Genomic DNA, 19,803 nt, shown 5'->3' with positions numbered 1-19,803 from the left:
GGAAACAGCAAGGAGTAACGTAAATAGGTCTCCTCGGACGTAAGCCGAGAGCTGTTCTTATATTATCTCTCTCTCTTTGTCTTTTTTTCTTGTTAGGTTACAAAAAGTCCTGCTTCTTTCTGTTCTAGGTCCTCCCTTAAATACTCTCTTTTTTTTAATACTTTCTACACGTGCTGCCCCAACTCCTCCCTTAGCCTAGATATTTCTTTTCTTAGTGCCTTTGAACAGTAACTAGAAGTTTCCCTTTCACTGTTTAAGTGTCACCTCCCCATTAATGCGGCCAGGGTGGTAGGTGCAGGGTCTTTAATGTGGAGGTAGCAGACTTTATCTTAGACATTTCTTCAACACCTAAGTGCTTTCCGGGGCATTCTAGGGTTTCCCCCTTTTAACCATTGGCCTTAACTGTGCCATCCCCTAACCTTTACTATGAAATCCCGAGTTCTTCGGTGCTCACCCGAGGGTAAGCTCACCCTCGGCTGGGTCCTCGGATCCTCGGCGCATGGGCCGACCCATAGTATTAACAACTTCTAAACCCAGGGTCAGGTCGGCCCTCCTTAACACGGCCCAAAAGGCCCATGTTCCCATCAGGATCTTTTTACCCCCCCACAGTGCTTTAGTGATTAATTAAATAAAACCCCAAACCTATAACTTTTAATACATATAAAAAAAAAATTTTGAAAAAAAACCCTCAATCAGATAGGCCCCTTGGATTACTACATAAATTGTGCTCACCTACTTCGTTTGCAACCAAAACAAATTGATATTCCACTTTTTTTTTCCCATTATGTAAATGAACAAAAATATATCAAAGTGGACCAAAATGGACTGAATTAGACCAAATCGAACAAAGCTGATCAAACGGACCAAATAGAATTAAAGCGGACTGATTAAGAACGAATGGACAGATTATGACCAAAGTGAACAGAATGGACCAAATTGAATCGAATTGGACAAATGTGGACTGAATAGGACCGAAGTATACAAATGGACCGAATAAAATAAATGTGGACTGAATAGAACCAGAGTGAACAAAATGGATCGAATAGGATCAAAGTAGACGGAATAGACTAAATAGTACTGAAGTGGACCAAAACAGAATGGACTGAATAGGACCAAAGTGGACCAAATAGAACTTTAGTGGACAAAATGGACTAAATAGGACCGAAAATGACCAAATTGGACCAAAGATGACAGAATAAACTGAATAGAACCAATGTGGACCGAATAAGAATTTTGAATAGATACAATTTTTATTGCATTTTTAGGGCTCATATTTCTAATTGCTAATGTCTATTTTATTTTTCTTTTTATTAACTCAAAAATAAAGAGTTTAGCCAAAATATAATAAAATTCCATACTTTTCAATTCAAAATTTTAGGAAAAAATGAATTTTTGAGCTAAATTTGAAAAGACAACCTATAAAAATAAAATAAAAATCAATTTAAGGTGCAATTAGTCTAAAATGGACTAAAGTGGACCAAAATTCACCAAGTGGACCAAAGTAGACCTAATTGGACCGAATAAAATTATTTAATTATTGGAGAGAACAAATTATCTTCAACAAATTTTAGAGAAAATTATATATATTATATTATAATACAAAATAATTATTATTCCCACGCATCGCATGGGTCTGCAACTAGTTTATGCAATTACTATAATGACTACTTGTTTGTAATATAATTATGTTTATTTATAAAAACACATTCAAATTTAGGATATGCAATGCGGACCTTGTTTGTGATAATTTGTCCACAAACTACTTAACGTGTACAATTTTTTTTTATTGGTCTTAACACAACACAAACTTACACAATAAATTACACATAGGCACACAAGTTTCATTAATGACAAAGAGGATTATAATTTGTATAAACTGCACATAGGTCCAGAATTTTTTCTATTAAAAACAAAATGAGGATCATAATCTGCTCAGGATAACATCTCACACAAATCACTAGTACCTCATTACCAAACCAATTAGCATATAACAACCATTAGAGCACTTAACCAAAGTTTAAAAAACATGATTCTAAACTAGAAAAATTGTTTGAAGTTGTGGACCACCCGTTCCCCCCACTTACAACACTTCTATGAGTGGAGGGATTTCTTGTACCATCAATTTTTGTTGCTGGAACTTGCAATACTTCTCTTCTCGACCTAATCTACAAGAAAACAATTACACATAACACGAACTATATCAAGCATTTCTAATATTTTTGAAAGAAATAATCAAGAAAAAAAGAGAAGAAAAACAAATGTAAAACATCAATGAATCATATAGCAAGCTTGGCATTAGATGTACTAAATTATCCTATTGTGCATTAAAATTATAGCTAAAATCTCTAGTGTATTTCTACCAAACCTGAAAAATTTTACATAACCAAATAAAATGGTTTAATCAAATTTCAATTGATCGTCATCAACCACAACCCATTAGTCAAAGGCGTAAAAAATACCTGGGCAAACTTCATAGTCTCTACTCTCTTGTCTTCATTCCACCTTGCTTAACTAATGTTCTATTGAGTGTGTGCATATATATGGGAAGCCAATATGCTAGTGTATTAAGTGGTTTTCACAGTTCTAACATCCTATTCCTTTAGCCATACACAGGCAAGGTTCTTCATTTGGACAAATTCAGTCTTTTGGTAACATTTTATCCAGAAATTTCATTTGACAAGGTTCTTCTATTGCCCATTTCCACTTTCTATCTAGAAATTTTTGTATATAGTTCATCCAAATGGCACAAATGAGTATGTTTACACGAATTGTTTTGGTTATTCAGATATTTTATTGATGAACAAACACATTACATCTAGCAAAGTAAAGCCACTTTGAAACTCACAGTCCTTCAAGGACAACCTAACAAAGATTGCTAGCTTATATAACAACAAGATTAACAATACAAAACCAAGTCATCTAAAGCCAAACTAGATTAGAGAAAAGGCTTAGCATAGACTCCAGGATCTGCCTGCAACAACCCCACCAGATTAAACGGAAAGAACATATCACATAATCATTGGGACAATTTATCAAACAATTGGAATGCACAAATAATGGAATCCTAAAGACCCAACAAAAAATTCATTAAATCTACATCATTTGATCAATATCTAATGATAATCATCACAAAAATCCACGAGTATCAAAGGAACTAAAAAACAAACCAAAAAAAAGTGGAAAGAATTTTACACAGCCAAAACTTCCATGGACTGAAACATCTTAAAATTTCATCCTCAAAGACAAAAATAAAGAAAAAAGTGGACTCACCCTATTCATTGCTTGAAAAGATATGTGATTATTTGGATCTTGGAGCAAATAAACCCCAACCCCGACAGAAACTCACACATAACAGAGAGTACTTGCGTTAAAAAGGAAAAATAAAAAGAACAATACTTGCATTAGAAAAAAAAAACACACACACACACACACACAGCCTTAAGATACAGGCGGCAAGACAACAGCTGGATAATGAACTCAGCGCCACTCCACGGTGGCTCTGGTTCTACAGCCTCTCTCTCTCTCCTCTCTGCTGGTCAGGCCTAGGTCTCTCCTCTCTCTTCTTTCTATGTGTGATTTATTTAGTTTTTAAAGTTCACATGCTTCTCATGTGCTCTTATTCCATTAGTGTTTTAACATGAAATTAACTGGAGTATTAATTTGGCAGGTGTATATAGTTTAGGAAGTAAATTGGCCAATAAAAAAGTTTAGGAGGTGTCTTGGTCGCTAGTCCAAAGTTCAGGGCGGTGTATGAGCATTTTTCCTGAAAATTAATGAATGCCTCCTATCACAAAAGTTTGCTAAAGTGGCATGCTGAACAAAATTACAATAAGCCATTCAACTATAATTTTCTTTCGGTGTTCAAGTAATAACTTTGTTATATTTTTCGTCATTAAAATAGAAAAGGCATGCAATGAGGTTAATAACTTGATGAAATGGATAAATAATACCTAAAAGAAGCACAAAAGTGGAACACATTCCTTTAGAATTCAAGAAAGATACTATCTATTCTCTTGAGCAGCTCCATCTCCTCCTCACTGGCAATTCCAGGATCAATGTAACACAACTGAAACAAAAACAGAATATCATGCCCACTGTTAAATTATAGTAAGACCAAGTACAAAAGCTTACTAAAGATATATAACCTGGTATTGTGGCTTCTTCAGCGTGTGAACCCCTCTTTTTATAAGCTTTTGCCACCCATCATTCTCTTTAAGAGATGTTTTTAGAGCTGCTGTTCTCTATCATAACGTGATGCAAGACTGAGAAAACTATGACATCAATGGCATATACTACAAGTTCTAGAAGGTATGGCAAGAATATATATATATATTAAATGGAATTTAAAATCATCCTAAACCACCCCAAAGCAAATCCTGTTGTATTTTCTCAAAGCAATTTGCAATGCTAATAGGAATGGGAAATAAAGAGGGTAAATATCTTGGGAAACTTGAGAGAGTGCACTCAAATTGATTTTTATTTTTTTTTATTGGTAAGTTACACACGCACCTAGTGAGTTTTGAACCCGCAACCTCACCCTCCACCTAAAACTTATAAAGGGAGAAGGTACCACTTGAGCCAGAGCTTATTGGCAATTGCTCCCAAAGTGAAATGTTTGGAATCCATATTATTCAAGGAGACATTGCTTTTGCTAATTCAAATTGAAGAGTGATATAAAATTGGTCTATTTTCAGCAGCATATCCATAGTTAGCGCATTCATCATATCCATAGTTAGCGCATTCATCATATCCATAGTTAGAAGTTCTAGCTCCATATCAAAGTCACGGTCAATATCATCACCATCATCAATAAGAAAACCCTTAGTCTTCTCCCTCCCTTTGATAAATAAAGCTTCTCCATCCAGCTAATCTTCATTCCATCTTCTCCAAAATCGAGTCCCATATCGCTTTTGATTTATATCCAATGGCAAGCCCAAATATTTCCCGGGCAATAAACAGATCTTGCAAACAAGATCCTTTTCCAAAAACATCTTTTTATTTATATTTTTTTAATAAGTAAATACTTCATTGAACAAACCAGAGTGAAAACCATGTAATGTACGCAAGAAGTTCCTCTTTTTTTTTAAAGCTTTGATAAGTAAATTTTGGCTACTAGGGATTGTTTTTCTTCAATCAAGAGGAAATAGATTTCAAATGCAAGCCTATTGGACTGGTTTTCATTGTATTTCAATCAGTCACTAATATTCAATATAAAGATACTAAGTTAGGAATTCCGTATCTCTACATTATTTAATAAATAATGCAAAAAAAAAAAAAAAAAAAAAAAAACAACAACAACAACAACAAAATCTGCTAAGATAGCTCACAGATAGATAATTACATGAGCAGGGTCCAAAATTAAGAGACTGAATTGCTGTGTCCCATTCTGTTGATGTTTAACTTGAACTCCAACAACTGTTCTTGAATGTCCATCATGTTGGAAATACAAGGGTCTGCTTAAAAAATTGAAAAGTTAGAATGCCATCAGAAATGAGTCATTTTCTATGATAAGTAAGTTATGTGAATGAAATCCCTCCATGCATTTCCATGCATGAGCAGGATAATCAACATTCCATCCTCAGGCTAAAGAAACTAATTAATTTATCACTTACGGTTTCTCGCTGACAGTAACACAATGGTGGCCAGATTTGCTTAAGCTCTCATCAGAAAAGTAATTCCACACCCAATGAACAAGAACTTCCGAACCCTTGTTTTTTCTGGCACATTTATTCAGAACATTATCACCACTTCCACCTCCTAAATTATTACCAAGCTCCATACTAGAATATCTAGAATTTTCATCCCCTCTGGAACCTGCCAGGGCAGCATCATAATGCCTCCCAAGAATGTATTTATCCATTGGTCCGTAAACCTGAACTACTTTCCTCTTGCCTCTGTCATTTATTTTTGATACTTGTGCCCCAAGACTTGAACCAGGAACAGAAAGACAAAGCGATTCAAGTTCTTTTGGACCAAAATCGACTATTCTTGCCCGAAGCCCAAAAGAACGGAATAGAGCAGCACATTCAGTAGCTCCAATCCAATTTCTTGAACCATAAATTTTGCGATTGAAATGTTCAGAGCCAAGTGCATCAAAACCCCTTTCCCAAGCAATTTCAAGCCATCTCTGAAGTGATGCTATATCGGGAACAAATCCTGAACCACCAAACAAAACCTCTCTTGCTTCTTGTCTTCGCATAAGCAAGTGAGAGCTAAGCATTTGAATGTTACGCCACCCACAACCCCACCCAACATCCTCAGATTCAATGCTATGAAAATGATCGACATAACCTGACAAAATACTTGTTGAATTTCCTGCTTCTAAATCCAAACAGTTTTTCAACAAAGCCATCAAACCAGTTTCAACTTGGTAAAAAGGGCTCCTAATCTGCAAACCAATCAAGCAAGCAATCTTTTCATCAATATGTGATTCTCCACAACCCATAACTGCATCATCACAGCTCGGCTTACATGACATGTCATCCATTACTAGATTATTCTGCAGAACCATAAATAAGAGCAAAAGAAGTCAATAGATTAAGCAGCATGATAAAGAATGAAACAAGACAAGCGGTGAGTGTAAAGAGGAAAAGCAAATGATGGTGTTCCCATTTTAAATATGCATGTAGGAAATATAAACTCTATGAGAGGGTGTTCCCATTTTAATTATATATATATATATATATATATATATATAGAGAGAGAGAGAGAGAGAGAGAGAGAGAGAGAAATATAAATTATTTGAGAAAGGGGTCTGGGGAGAGAAGAAAAAAACTGTTAGGAACCCAAAGGTTCCTAATGAGGATGGATGGGAATTATAGGGAAAGGGGTGAGAATTGCATGGGTTTCGACTAAATTCAAGGTAGTCACCCTCCAAAGAACTGTTAGGAGAGAGAGGAATGGACTAAACAGCAATTGGGTTATTCTTCATTCAATGCCTAATGATGAATTACAATTGGGTCAAAATTGTGTCCATTTTGAAGACCTGAATGCCTACTTTTCAAAAGTTTAGATCAAATTTGTTACAAGTAAAATATATGTGAAAGATCATCAACTCATTGTCTTTGAGCAACTTATGAACCAAACTCAAAACCCTAACACAATTCAATTGATACAACCCAAATTTGAAATGTTTTGGCACTAGGATTTACCAACACATCTATGAACCTTAACAATCTTCCCCTTTGATAATTTCATGACAAAACATTAGAATACAACTCAATTATAAAAAAATGACCCTATCAAACGGAATGTTCCTATTACACGAGTTACGTTGAATTTTTCTCAAAATCCCCTAAATCTAGAGTCTAGACTCACAAAAAAAGTTCATCTTCACAGTCTTTTATGGTATATGATGAAAAGGTTTGCAAAATAACATGAACAAACATACCAAGAGTGGTATTGTCCATAGAAAACTTACAAAGTAAAAAATATAAATTACTCTTCCCTTACTGTGAAACTTCAACTCTCTCCCCTTAATGTCACAAGTTAACAAAGGGTGAATGGAAGTGACCAATTAATCATATGAACAGGCAATGCAAGAAAGTAGGAGTATATACATGCATAAAAAGAATAGGTTCCACCAAAAAATAAAACTATTCAATTCAAATGATCCTAATTAATTACAATATCAAACATTGTGTTCAATCTTTCCTATCATTGTTCCAATAAGCAAAATTGTTTAAATATAAAGCTCCATTGGAATTTTTAAAAGATTTTTTCTTCCCTATGAAGAAGACCATTTGATTTTAAAAACACTTTTGAAATGAGTAAGGTAAAAAAAAGAAACTCTGAAAGCAATGAGAGTTCTTAACAAATATAAATAGTTTCTCCATCATTATACGCACACTAAACACCATGTGACCCGTGTACATGTGAATGTAGGCAGTTTTGGACATAATTATCCTGGACAACACATTAGACATATTAAGATATAAAAATTCAAGCATGCAAAGTACTTCCAAATGTTAAATTGTCTTATGAACTCAAATCAACCTTAAAAGTAGAGAATATATATATATAGTTAAACTACTAATACCTCCTCCTTATTCTCAACCTCATTATATTTTCTTCAATTTTGTGCATTTCTTAAAAAACTTATTATAGGATACTTGAAGTCCATCCTCCATGATCTTGTGTGCACCCACATTAAACTCATCATAACTCCTTATGGAAGCTGTAAAATCTAAGTAGTTTCCATCAAAATTAGGGGAAACACTAGGGACTAGGAGTTATTTATTGACAACAAGCTTAAAGTATCACACTCAAAAACTAATTACTAACTGTGTGAACCTATGCTCTGATACCAATTGAAAAATCTAAATTGATCCCAACGTTCTAATTAACAGATTAATTGTTGTTTATGCTCATCAGATATCACAACCCGTATAATAATCACCACAATCAAAAGCAATATAAATAGATAAAAAGAACAAAAGGATTTTAAGTGGCAAAGTGGAAAAGTATTCAAAAGAAAAACCACTCTTGAGATAAGCAACCCTGTAGTAAATTTCATCATAAAAGAAACAATTAAATTTCTGTAAATTCGCTCAACAGAGGGTCAAGAAAAATCTTGGAGACAACACAGTTATGCTAACTTGGAATGCCCATATCTTACTCATTCAGAATCCAATTTAATCAAATTAGCGTTCATTTTGAAGAAAAGATATAGGGTCATAAAAAATAAAAAATAAAAAATTAGTGCGGGTGCAAAAGAAAAGATATAAGAGGTCTAATTCATCTTCTTTGAGCAAATGAAAACCTGAGCATCTGTGAGACGATTGTGAATCAGAGTCAAGTCTAACACAATTGTATGGATACAACCAAAAATTGATATGTTTTTGCAGTGGGCATTTGGCAACAGATGTATGATCTATAGAGTTGAATAAAGAAAAGTAGTGTAAGAAGGTGAGAGAGTTGTAGTCATGGATTTTTTGTATGCGGAACGGGGGAAAAAAAAGACTTACAGAGTGAGAATGAGGTGAAGAAGGGGCAAGAGCAATCTGCTGGGCCAAGTCCCTGTCCGTAGCGAGTCGTTTTTGCTTTTGCTGCTCATCTTCCAATTCAAAGTGACTGTTAGCATGCCTGCTGCCAATGCATTAACCAAACTAATTAACGGAAAACTACAACAACAATAACAAAATCTCAAAAACAAAAACAATACCTTTCCAGTTCTGCCCACGGAACTGTTACATCACAAAAGGGGCACGGAGCTGTCATTGATAATGATATCAAAATTGTGAGAGAGAGAGAGAGAGAGAGAGAGAGGGAGAGTTTTGATTTTAAGTTCGGTTCAACTTTCTTTCTTTTCTTTTCTTTTCTTTTTTTTTTTTTTTTCTGATTTTGTGTTTCTCCGCGACTTCCCAACTCGGACTCACTCACCAAACTCATCCCTGGGTCAGGGTGATGTGGCCATTTGGATTGAATTACACTGTACACATACATACTTTAGTGACTTTTATATATATATATATATATATATATATATATATATTAATCATCACATGTTTATCATTTTTTTTTAATTTCTTATGTCACTCGGAAAAAAATATTTGAGTTGATAATTCATCTTTACAAATTCAAGGAGGATGAATATGAATTTTAATTCTCTTAATAATAACTAGATTCATCACACGCACTGTACATGCGTAATAATATTTTTTTTTATTTGTTTTTTTGGATTTAATGTTATAATGTTTAAAAGTAATAAATAAATAACCTTTTTTTTTAAAAAAAAAGAAAGATGTAAGGTAAAGTGACAACGTAGAATAATGTTTAAAAATTAGATAGTAATAATGTCATAAGTTTTAGTTGAATGGAAAAAATAATATGTCCATAACATTTTCACAATATTTTTACAACAAATCCTAAGTGTTAAGTTGTTACTGGTTGTTATTGTTGGAGCAAAAAAGTAATCTTAGTGTTAGGTTCAAATTTGAACCTCTAACAACTAACTGTCTATGATTTGTTATAAAAATATTGTAAAAATATTGTGAATGTAGCATCTCTCATTTAGCTAAAAGATATAGGTATTTTAGAGAGTTAAAGAATTTGTGTGAGAGTATTTTAGTACGCAAAATATTGAATCATAAACGAAGAATCTATACTACGAGCTTCCTTTGTTTGGACCGGATTTTTTTTTATTCCAAAATACCCTTATTTCTCTAGGTTTAAGTAGAGACAAAACTAAAGGATAATTTAGTAAAACTATGTCTTTTAACTCTTGTAAAAACATTGCCTATAAAATAGGACACTCTCTCTTGGCTTTCAAATTCAAACTAAACTTCAAAAAAAAATTTCATTTTTACAATTTCAAACAAAAAAATTCCTAAATTTTAGGATTTTAGAATCCTATGCTATGATAGACTACTGACTAGCACGGTTCTTCAAGTTTTTTAATAAAAAAAAAAAACACACACACACACACACAGAGGTTTTAGGTGTTTCCCCTCTCCTCCCCCCCCCCCCCTAAAAGTTAGTCTATTAGCATTTTTTTTTTTTTTTTGTGTGCCTATTATTTAGAAGCAATTTTCTCCATGACTTTATAATTTTATCTTTAAAGAAACTTCCCACAAATATCATTTTTCTTTTTCAAAATTGACACATAATTGATTACAGAATTCTCATATGAACTGTTGGCATTTTTTTTCCTTCGCATTTTATTTTGTATTTTGCAACTATATTCTAACACAATTGATTCTCTATTTTCTATATAGCAATGAGATGGTGAAGTTGAAGTAAATGCAAAGGAATTTAAGAACAAGACAATTCATTGAAAGAATCCTTATATGAACGGTTGGTATTTTTTTTCCTTCTCATTTTATATTGTTGAATTATGTTTCGCATTTCGATTTGACATTTACTAACACATAAAATTATTATCCTCTAAACCTTAGAGGCTACAATTCCAAAGAAAAAAAATTTCACCGTGGGAGAACGGAAACACCATTTTCTTCTAGGTTCAACGACAGGCAGTTTCAAAGAAACCAATATGTGCCAATTTTGCTAACCCTCCATTTGTGAGTCTTATAATTTCCCACATTTTCTTTGGTTCCTAGCCCACTAAAATTCACTCTTTCCCTTTCATGGTCACGGGAAATGAAATCTGCCCCTCAAGGACCATCATCCGACCATCAAATCCTACTAGATGCATGTCATACGTGGACAAATCTTCAATCTTCAAACCTAGCCCTTCAAACAGAACAAGGTACATCACTTCGGCCCCACTTCCTTGGTCCACTAATGCCCTTTTAACTATAAAACCATTTATCTGAGTAGTAACCACTAGCGCATCATCATGTGGCTGGGTTGTTCCTTCTAAATCATCATCATTAAATGCAATCGGCTCCCGGGTAGACTTCAGTCTCTTCCCCAATGGTTGGTCTCCTCGGCTACTTTCTGCTGACACCACAGTCAACACCCTTCTTCATCGGGCAATCGAGGTACTCATTGAAGCTGCTTGAATAACTTCTATCACACCCACGGGGGTGGGAGTGTGTTTACACGAGGTCTCATGGTTTGCCTAGTTTCACCACTCCTAGGTTCCAAGACAAACTCTTTCAAATGCCCTGACTTTACCAATTGCTACAAATGGTCCTTTAATATTCTGCATTACTCAGTAGTATGCCCCTTGTCCCGATGATAAGTACAGTACAAATTCTGATTTCTTCTTCATGGGTCACCCCCCATTTTACTTGGCCATCGAAAGTAAGGCTCGTTTTTTATTTGTTCCAAAATCTTGTACACGAGTTCCTTAAACACCACATTGACCTCCCCTGCTTGAGCACTAGGTTCTTGGATTCTCAAATCCCTCTTATGCCTCAGCTGGAAACCCCCTTGCCGAGACTTCTGTGAATATTGCAACGTGGTCGGTGCTCTCCCTTTACTCTACTGCCGATCATCTTTTAACCTTTTGCACTCCTGGATACACCTTATAAGTTGCCTCATATCCTCGAGAGGTCTCATTGTCAACGATTCTTGCAACTCTGAGTCCTCGGGTAGACCCAATCTGAAAGTACTTGCGACAACTTTCTCGTTACTCCTTCCAATCTCATTGTACAACTCATAGTATCTACTAGCATAGCTCCGAAGAGTCTCCCCTGCCCCATCTTCATAGAGAGCAATGCGTCCACTAGCTGTAGTACCCAACTACAGGTCATAAACCGAACTCCGAACTCCTGTATCAATTCTTCAAAACTGTGAATCAATCCCTTCCTTAACCCATTAAACCACCTTAAAGTTGTAGGACTAGAGGGGAACACCTTACACATCAACGCGTCATTTTAATTGTACAAAGACATCATCTGAATGTAATGACTTACATGCTCAACGGGATTTGTCTTCCCATCATAAGAGATAAATGGTGGTCTATTAAACCTTATCGACATTTGTGCCTACTCCATCTCATTTGTGAACGGAGACCGGGTCGCTCTACGCAACGCGCGGCTCACATCATCTAACACGGCATTCTGAGGCCTACACCACTCAGGGAAAGCCGAGCCTCTATTAACGAAATCTTATGACCTATCTCTAGACCGACGAGAACCAGACTGGCAAAATGCTTCTCCATGACATCCCCCCACACTGACCGATCCCTCAAGGGACTCATCATGGTCCCTTCTTTAGTGCCTGTCGTGTACCTCCAACTCCAGGTCCCTCACCATCCTGCGTAGGCGCTCTAACTTCTGATCCCTCCTATCACGATGCTCTTGTTCGAAGACTTCAAACGCTAATTGGTACATCTGCGACGACCCCTCCCCTGAACTAGAGCGTCCCTCATCCTGTTCACGTCTACGATCTTCATTCGTTTTATACCTTCTTTCTCACCAACTAGAACTCCACGATGACCCTTTGGACCTATTATTGGCGGAGCTCACTGAACGATGGTCGGACATGCTTAGCCAACTGAACCTCGGCAAAACCACAGCTAAGTAGGAGATTCCCACAAATGATGCCAATTGTGCATGGCCTGTTTTCCACAAGAGGGTGGGCCTTGTGTTTGGACTCACAATTTACTTGTTTTGTGGGTTTTGAGTATCCTACAATGGGCAATTCCTGGGTGGGCTCGTTGTCTGGTGAGGAAACTAGCCTTTCTTTCTATTTCTCTCTCCCTAAAAACTCTCTTTTGTATGCTCGGATATTCTTTCAATCTTACCTCCCAACTCTCCAACCCCCTTTTCATCGTCTCTTCAAATATTTATAGTTTAAGGATAGATGGCATAGTCATGATTGCTTTCTGGTTTCGCTCGTGTGGGTGGGGCTCAATTTAATTATTCCTGACAAGGAATATGCTTCATTGGGAATGGGAGTTGAGACATTGGAACTAGTGCCAGCCATTGAGACTTGCTCGTCAGCAAAGTCTCCCAAGGCACTCCCGGTTTGCCGAGGTATAGCCGAGCAACATCGGGGTATCTACCAATCATGGTGTATCCGAGGTATAGTCGTACACCAAACTCCTAAGCAATGGGCTGACACTTTTAGGTAGCTTAATGGTTAAGACGACCAATGATGGGCCCACAATTGGTACTGTTCATTGGCCTATTCTATTTTGGGCTCGAGGGAAAATGGGCTTATTGCCGTATACTGTACAATATCCATTAAAACTTGAGATTAGTATATTTTTAAGCACAAAAAAAAAAAAAACCTAAGGTTGTGATGAAAAAATCATTTCACCCGCAGATGCATAATACATCAACGTGACTCTCTACTCATTTTCTTTGATACTATTCATTAAAAAAAAAAACGCGTAGCAAAACAAAAGGTGCTACCACGCATAAAAAAATGTTGCCTCCCACTAAAATAAAGATGATCTTCCCATGTTTGGCTCCAAAATCCTAATGAGTTTTGGTAGTATTTTTTTTTTAAAATATATATATATATATATATATATTTTTTTTTTTTTCTTTTCACTTCTATAACTGTTTTATCAGTTTCATGCGGTATTAGTAACTTGTATTCACCAAATTTGATGATTTTATTTTTATAGTTAGCGGATGAGTTTGTTGAAAGATGGCTCTTTAGCTTGCACCGTCAACAAGAATGAAAAAGAAAGTGGAAAGATACTTAGCAATATCTAGAAATGAGGATTGAGAAATGTAGTAGCATTGTGTAAATGAGAAATAAGTTTCCGATCATGGCGCATTGATAGTGTGAACTTTTTAAATGCAACTTTAGCAAATTTTACTACTTTTGGGTTTTGGGTCCTCTGTTACAGAAAGTTTGGCTTCAAAACATGCCTCCTATAGTAGGAGATGGTGTATATATATGTATTTAAAATTTAAAATATTATGACAAAATTTATGAAATTCTACTTTGAAAAAAAAAATACACATTTATTGTTTTTAAATTTTCCTCACAATCTTTTACAATGTTCTGCAATGGTTCTTTTCATGGGTTTGAAAATCCCAAAAATAATGGGATGAATGGATTGATTGGCTACCTTGAAAGTATGATGCAATTTGAACCCAACTAGCATATGTGATGCTCATGATTTTTATTTTTTGGTGATATTCATGATAATGTGCAAATCAAGAACAAGGTAAAAGGTTTGGATTAATCGCAACTTAATTTTGTTTTTAAGTTATTATAATATGTTCAATACTATCTGTGGGTACTCAGGATTTTCACCTCGGACCAAGGGCTGGCCTTGTAATCTCGTAGGCTTGACACCTTTGTGTCCCACATCGAAGAGAACTTCCCCCACTTTCTACCTTTGTGTACCATCAGTTACTACTCATTCGCTTCACAGCTTATAAGGCAGAAAGTGGGGGAAGTTCTCTTCGATGTGGGACACAAAGGTGTCAAGCCTACGAGATTACAAGGCCAGCCCTTGGTCCGAGGTGAAAATCCTGAGTACCCACACTATCATTCATATTTATATATCATTATTTTATTTATTGAATTAAAGATGTGCAATATTTCTTAAAAATAAATTTGGATGTAATATTGTATTTCCAATATTTTAATGCGCTTCAAATTTATAGTATCTTTAAGACAAGATGATTATGAGAAGTTTGAAAAACTTCAAATGAGTTTGTGTATGTGGCTAAATTAATTTGGATTCAAATATAACTATATCCTAATGTGATTTTTTTTAAAAAGAATATCCGAATGTGATTTAACTGAACTTTTAAAAATAAGAAAACATGGGATGTGGATAGTAAAAGTGAAATGCCGAACTGGTGAAGGACTTTTTGGTTTTTTTTTTTTTTCTTCTTTCTAAATACTCTTATAATATTAAACAAAAAATTCACCATTGGTGTAGAATGGTGCTTATTCATATCCTAAGTTTTGATTTCATTAATTTTGTTAAAGAATTTTTTAAAAAGTTAGAACTGCTGTCTAAATTAAGAACAGACTAGCCTCTGAGCACGCGCTCACACGCATGCTCAGAGGCTCTTCTATATTTTGGATAAAATTTAATAATTTGTATTAATTATAATTTGGGATTATTACATTTTTTAATCACAAAAAAAAAAATCGAGGGGTGTGATGAAAAATTATTTCACTTGAAAACGCATAATTTTTCATCACATCCTTGGGTATTTTTGTGATTGAAAAATGCAGTAATCCCAAATTATAATCGATGCAAATTATTAAATTTTACCCAAAAAATAGAAGAGTCTCAGAGGCTAATTTTGTTATTAATAGTATAGATAAAAAAAATTGTCTTGTTAATTGGTGCTCTTAAATATTTGTTAATTGACAACTTTAAGAAAATTTTCAATACTTTTTTTTATAGAAAATATAAAAATTTGTCAAAATTTTATTTTTTAATAAAAAAATAATTCCCACAGAACATCTATTAACTTCTTTTTTTATTAAAAAACACTAGACAATATCACTTTACAATAAAATACTAGCAAAACATGATTGATTGATGTCTTAGGTAGATGATAATGAACAATATGCTATAATGTGAAATTCTACAATAATAAAAAGAAATTTATCAAATATCTATTTATGTACCATGCTGTTAGGAGATTGTTGAATACCTCTTTATACATAATGCTTTTAGTGTATCATTATTCCTTTTAAGGATTATTCTCAATGGCAACTCTGTGAATTATTTTTAGGTTGGTCACTAAGAAAATTAAATTATACAAAATTTAATAAAGAGATAAATTGAATATATCAATGCCAAAAAAAAAACACGCAAATATATTAAACATTACAATTTCTTTTTACTAACAAAGAAAAAAAATGGATTGATAAAAGATAAAGTGGGAATTGAGGATATTGAGACCAGAATAATAAAGTGAGAGAAAGTTTGAAATGATAATAGAGAAGAGAGAGAGAGAGATGATATTTGCTACAAATACAAGTCAAATTGAATTGTTAAGGATTATTGCAACTTCAAAGCCAAAGAGAGTATAAATGTTGACATTGTAAAGAAAAACTCATAATCACTGTGGGGGGTAAAAAGATCTTAATAGGGATATGGGCCGTTGGGCCTTACTAAGGAAGGCCGACCTGCTCTTGGGTTTAGGGCTTGTTGGTACTTTAGGTCGGCCCATGCGCCGAGGATCCGAGGATCCAGCCGAGGATGTTTTTCTCCTCGGGCTAACACCAGAGAACCCGGGACTTCATGGTACAGGTTCGTGAATGACACGGTCAAGACCAGTGGTTAAAGGGGGTGAACCCTTGAATGTCCTAGAAGCACCGATGTTGGGAAAGTGTCAAAAGTAAAGGCTGCTACCTCCACATTAAAGACCCTGCACCTACCACCCTGGCCGCATTAATGGGGAGGTGACACTTGAACAGTGGAAGGGAAACTTCTAGTTACTGTTCAAAGGCACTAAGAAAAGAAATATCTAGGCTAAGGGAGGAGTTGGGGCAACACGTGTATAAAGTATTAAAAAGAAGAGTATTTAAGGGGAGATCTAGAACAGAAATGGAAAACGGGACTTTTTGTAACCTAAAAAGAAAAAGGACAAAGAGAGAGAGATAATATAAGAACAACTCTCGGCCTACGTCCGAGGAGACCTATTTATATTACTTCTTGCTGTTTCCAAATACTGGCAATCTTTAGTTTGTCATTTAATCTTCACTCACTTCTAACCTGGGTTTCAAGCCCACTCTCTACAAATTTTTATTGTTTAAGGCTCATTGGGCCTGAGCCCATAACTGTTCTTGGGTCCAGGTGCAATTGTGCACTTACAATCACAATATTTGTTTTGATACATTTTTTTAATGAAAAATGAAATTAGGGATTATTTTTATGCAATAGTTTGAATGAGTTACAAATTTAAATAATCAGAGATTTTTATTTTTTGTATTTTTTTTAATAAGTTTTTGTTGAATAATTTGTTCACTTGTTATTTGGTCTAATCTCTTTTTTTGTGTGGTTATTTTATTGTTATTTGAGCCAATTTTATTGTTGTTATTTAAGTTCTTTTTAAAAAGGGGTTAAGGATTATATTTGACAAGGGGGGGAAAATTAATTCTAAAGTAATGCTATGTCTATAATATTTTCACAACAAATTTTATGTGATAAGTTGTTATTGGTTGTTTAAAAAGTAATGATAGTATTTAGCCAAATTAAAATTAGTAACAGTTTACCACATAGAATTTGTTGTGAAATTATTGTGAAGATGTTGTAAATATAGCATTACTCTTATTTTTGTGAACTCATATTCTTATGATTCTCAAGTCAGGGTGTTCACATTTTTACTAAGGTGGTCAAAATAAGTTAGTCTAGTATATAAATATTATATATATATACACACACACACATTTTGTTTTGCAAGTTAGTGTGGTCTTTTAAACACCTTGACTTATACATGGAGCCATCCTTGATTACTCTTTATCAAAATTTTAGACTTTCAAAACTTGACAAAGCTCCAAATTGATATCAACACTTAACATTGTAAAGCAACATCTAAGTATCAACATTTTACACCCTAAATTGTGTGTGTATATATATATATATATATATATATATATAGTAAACCTATCCATCAAACATTTTATGCTCCTGTGATGCAAGACTTAGTTAAAATTATTTTATACATAATTGAAATTATATAAGATTAGTAAAAAAAAATACAATATTCAAATTCCATGTAGAGAGCAAAACAATAACAAAAACAAAAATCCTTAAGTATATGAAATAAAAAGATACCTTATAGATGCAAAGCCTTGGCTTATGATATCTTTGAACTATATATTAAAAGCCAAACTCATAGAAAATTCAATTAGATTTTAATTGGATTCTCAATTTTATACCACGTATCCCATTTAATTTTTAATTTTTGTGCCAAGTAAATCATTGAATGTAAAAATTGGAAAGTTCAAATCCAATTATATTCTAAATTGAATTTCAATTAGAGTCCAATTTTGCGTCACATGTCCATCTAATTTTTTTAATTTTTGTGGCAAGTGAATTTATTAGATTCAAAAACTAAAAAAGTTAAATCCAATTAACTTTTAAATCACAACACACACACACACACACACATACATATATATATATATATATATATATATATATATATATATTGTGGGGGGCAAAAAGATCCTGATGAGAATGTGGGCCTTTTGGGCCGCGTTAAGGAAGGCCGACCTGCTCCTGGGTTTAGAATTTGTTAGTACTATGGGTCGGCCCATACGCCGAGGATCCGAGGATCCAGCCGAGGGTGAACTTACCCTCGGATGGACACCGAAGAACTCGGGATTTCGTAGTAAAGATTAGGGGATGACACGGTTAAGGCCAATGGTTAAAAGGGGTAAACCCTAGAATGCCCCAGAAGCACCGGTGTTGAAGAAATGTCAAAGATAAAGGCTGCCACCTCCACATTAAAGACCCTGCACCTACCACCCTGGCCGCATTTATGGGGAAGTGACACCTGAACAGTGGAAAAGAAACTTCTGGTTACTATTAAAAGGCACTGAGAAAAGAAATATCTAGGCTAAGGGGGAGGTGAGGCAACACATGTACAAAGTATTCAAAAGAGTAGTATTTAAAGAGCAATCTAAGACAGAAAATGGGATCCCCTCTTGGTAACCTAAAGGAAAGAGAAAAAGAGAGAGAGAAATAATATAAGAACAGTTCTCGGCTTACGTCCGAGCAGATTGACTTATAGTATTCTTTGTTGTTTTCAAGTGTTTATAATCTTTGGCTTGCCATTTAATCCTCAAACACTTCTAACTTGGGTTTCAAGCCCACACTCTACAAATTACATTGTTTAAGGCTCATTGGGCCTGAGCCCGTAACTGTTCTTGGGGCCAGGTGCAACTGTGCACTTACATATATAATGAGAAACCATTATATATTTTAGAAATGTGTGAATTTTAAAAAGTTTAAGCTAGTGTCATGCATAATTTGAACTGTATAATTGTGATTGTTTTTAGTTGTACCTGTACATATGCATAAGGTTACCCATTAGTTTACACAAATATGAGACATCAATTCATTGTTCAAAGAGGAAATGAGGAAATAACATGTACTAAATTAACAATAATAATACGCATCCAATACATCAATTTTTGTTTTCTAGACAAAAACTTTACAAATCAAAACAAAATCTATTTTTGAATATATAATTTATATAACATAAAAAAATCATAAAGTCACAAAAAGAACAAAAAACATAAGGACACAATTCAACAAAAAAAAAAATAAATAAATAAAACATACCATTATGCCCATTCAAAGTGCCTGTGACAATTTGAAATTCTCAAACTTGTCCCTGAAGCATAAGATCATCGTACTTTTTTAGTGCAAGTATAGTTTTTAATTAAGTCCCACTTTTATTATATAGTAACTATATGACATGATATGATTAGATAGACAAAATTAACTTA

At 34.4% G+C, this 19,803-nt stretch overlaps 1 protein-coding gene across 4 annotated transcripts; it reads right to left on the bottom strand.

Moving 5' to 3' along the window:
• Nucleotides 1-1,823: 1,823 nt before the first annotated feature.
• LOC142606631 (uncharacterized) lies at nucleotides 1,824-9,295 on the bottom strand. Of its 4 annotated transcripts, none has more exons than XM_075777946.1 (7): nucleotides 9,164-9,295; nucleotides 8,967-9,084; nucleotides 5,613-6,499; nucleotides 5,342-5,453; nucleotides 4,146-4,241; nucleotides 3,951-4,066; nucleotides 1,824-2,165 (listed from the first exon to the last, which is right to left on the bottom strand). In XM_075777946.1, exons 1-6 carry the CDS (start codon nucleotides 9,217-9,219, stop codon nucleotides 3,983-3,985), a joined length of 1,353 nt encoding a protein of 450 aa, XP_075634061.1. In that variant the 5' UTR covers nucleotides 9,220-9,295; the 3' UTR covers nucleotides 1,824-2,165; nucleotides 3,951-3,982. The 4 variants fall into 4 exon arrangements, 3 of the variants coding, with proteins under 3 accessions (XP_075634061.1, XP_075634062.1, XP_075634063.1); XM_075777947.1 differs by having other exon boundaries at nucleotides 1,824-2,160; XR_012839135.1 differs by lacking the exon at nucleotides 1,824-2,165 and having other exon boundaries at nucleotides 4,050-4,066; nucleotides 4,146-4,234.
• Between the last annotated feature and the right edge of the window lie 10,508 nt (nucleotides 9,296-19,803).

This window comes from Castanea sativa, chromosome 8 (genome assembly GCF_040712315.1).
Source record: "Castanea sativa cultivar Marrone di Chiusa Pesio chromosome 8, ASM4071231v1".
Taxonomy (NCBI): Eukaryota; Viridiplantae; Streptophyta; class Magnoliopsida; order Fagales; family Fagaceae; genus Castanea; species Castanea sativa.
Note: the sequence above shows the minus strand (reverse complement) of the source record. Positions and strands in the feature narration are given on the sequence as shown.

What these genes read in the sequence shown, in the direction of transcription:
- LOC142606631 (XM_075777946.1), bottom strand. Translation starts at nt 9,219, where the DNA reads ATGACAGCTCCGTGCCCCTTTTGTGATGTAACAGTTCCGTGGGCAGAA. An exon ending in CCGTGGGCAGAACTGGAAAG is followed by an intron (nt 9,085 to 9,163) that starts GTATTGTTTTTG and finishes CATTGGCAGCAG; the next exon opens with GCATGCTAACAGTCACTTTG. An exon ending in TGAAGAAGCCACAATACCAG is followed by an intron (nt 4,067 to 4,145) that starts GTTATATATCTT and finishes TTTTTGTTTCAG; the next exon opens with TTGTGTTACATTGATCCTGG.